The sequence below is a fragment of the Trichinella spiralis genome (assembly GCF_000181795.1).
Source record: "Trichinella spiralis strain ISS 195 chromosome Unknown Scfld1892, whole genome shotgun sequence".
Taxonomy (NCBI): Eukaryota; Metazoa; Nematoda; class Enoplea; order Trichinellida; family Trichinellidae; genus Trichinella; species Trichinella spiralis.
The window spans coordinates 208-1637 of record NW_003528831.1 but is presented as its reverse complement, the minus strand read 5'-3'; the positions used below and the strand labels follow the sequence as shown (position 1 = coordinate 1637).

General features: G+C 35.8%; 1 protein-coding gene across 1 annotated transcript; it reads left to right on the top strand.

Annotated features, from left to right (window-relative positions):
• Window positions 1–662: 662 nt before the first annotated feature.
• Window positions 663–1065, top strand: Tsp_12923a (hypothetical protein; the record flags this gene model as incomplete). Its single annotated transcript, XM_003368785.1, has 2 exons — window positions 663–905; window positions 940–1065. Coding segments are annotated over 2 exons (369 nt in total), but the record flags the coding sequence as incomplete, so codon positions are not given.
• Between the last annotated feature and the right edge of the window lie 365 nt (window positions 1066–1430).

Sequence of the window (1430 nt, the reverse complement as noted above, 5' to 3'; positions counted from 1 at the left end):
AAAACATGCAAATAAATTTTGTGCAAATCCATCCAGGTGAACAAATTGAAAAATTTTAACTGAAATAGCCAAACCACTGCTGCAGTGCTATTGTATAAATAAACGTTTCCATCATTTTCGTTTTGTTTTTCCATTGGATTTTCCAAATTTTATCAAACTTTCATGATTGACAACTTTATCACATTCTCATCAACTTCATTTACATTCTCATCAAAGTTGTTAACAAAAAGTTTCAGTTAATTTGAAATATTACTGCACAAATATAAATACGTGCTTTATTAGGCGGAATGATCTGCGTTTGGCATGCTTGATTTTAAATCATATCAGAGTGATATTAAGAATTAAAAAGTTTGACTTTTCCACACGACGACATTTTAACAAACTGTCGTCGATAAGTTCCGTCTCTGACATGAACTGATAAAGGAACTAAAAAGTTCACGAATAAGCGTTATTTTTAATAAAAAAAATTATCTCTTTAAAATAAGTAAATAAAGATAAATCAAATTATATAAGCAAAAAAAGAAATGATGAAAAAAAATTTTTTTGAATAAGGAAATTCTTGTCGGCAAATTTTAATTTCAATTAGTTTTCAAAACGGTGACAATATCACCGCTTATGCCGATCAAGAATTGTACTTGATTTCTACTTAACCCGTACGAAAGTTCTGTAACGCTGAATTTGAACGAGACCATCCCTTGGCCGCCGAAGGCGGTTACGTGCGCTTGGACGACGTGCAAAATTTCAGCCAACGCGATTTGGACAAACGCCTCCAAGCCACCGATGTCGCGAACGGCCGTCGTTTCACGGATGAAGAAGAAATCATAATATCCCAAATAGCTGGTGATCGGCATGCCAAGCGGTGGTTCCAGCAGGGCGGTGATGAACGTCTCCGGCACGGTCATAGGGTAAGGTACTGGTGCTTTTTCCAACTCTTCGCAGGCGCTTTGCCAAGGTAGCTTCGACTGGTTCGACCAACGACCGCTGCTGATGTTGCTGCAAGAAGCTGCAGTTTCAGCTATCGTAATTTTGGAAAATCTTAAAATTTATAATTCATTTTTTTGTTGAAAACAATGAAAATTGTTATATATGTATATATATTCACTCCTCGACAAAATCATCTCTCTGTTTTTCTTTTTGTCTGAATTGTCCAACTAAACTTTTTCCCGTCAAAGCAACACCATAAGAACATATCTAAAATGTCAAAATAAAAACCGTTTCCCTTTCTTTTCCCCCCAATCAAACATAACATAATCAATCATAACAAATTGCAGTGATACCTGCATTTCACTGTCTTCACCAACATGCACGGAAAACATTAAACCAGCAAAAACGATCGGTTCCATTTTTCGAAATTTAAATACCGTACTCTAAAAAATTTCGAATCTTGAATCGTTGCATCTTTCGCACGAATGCGCCAGCTTACTTTAGCA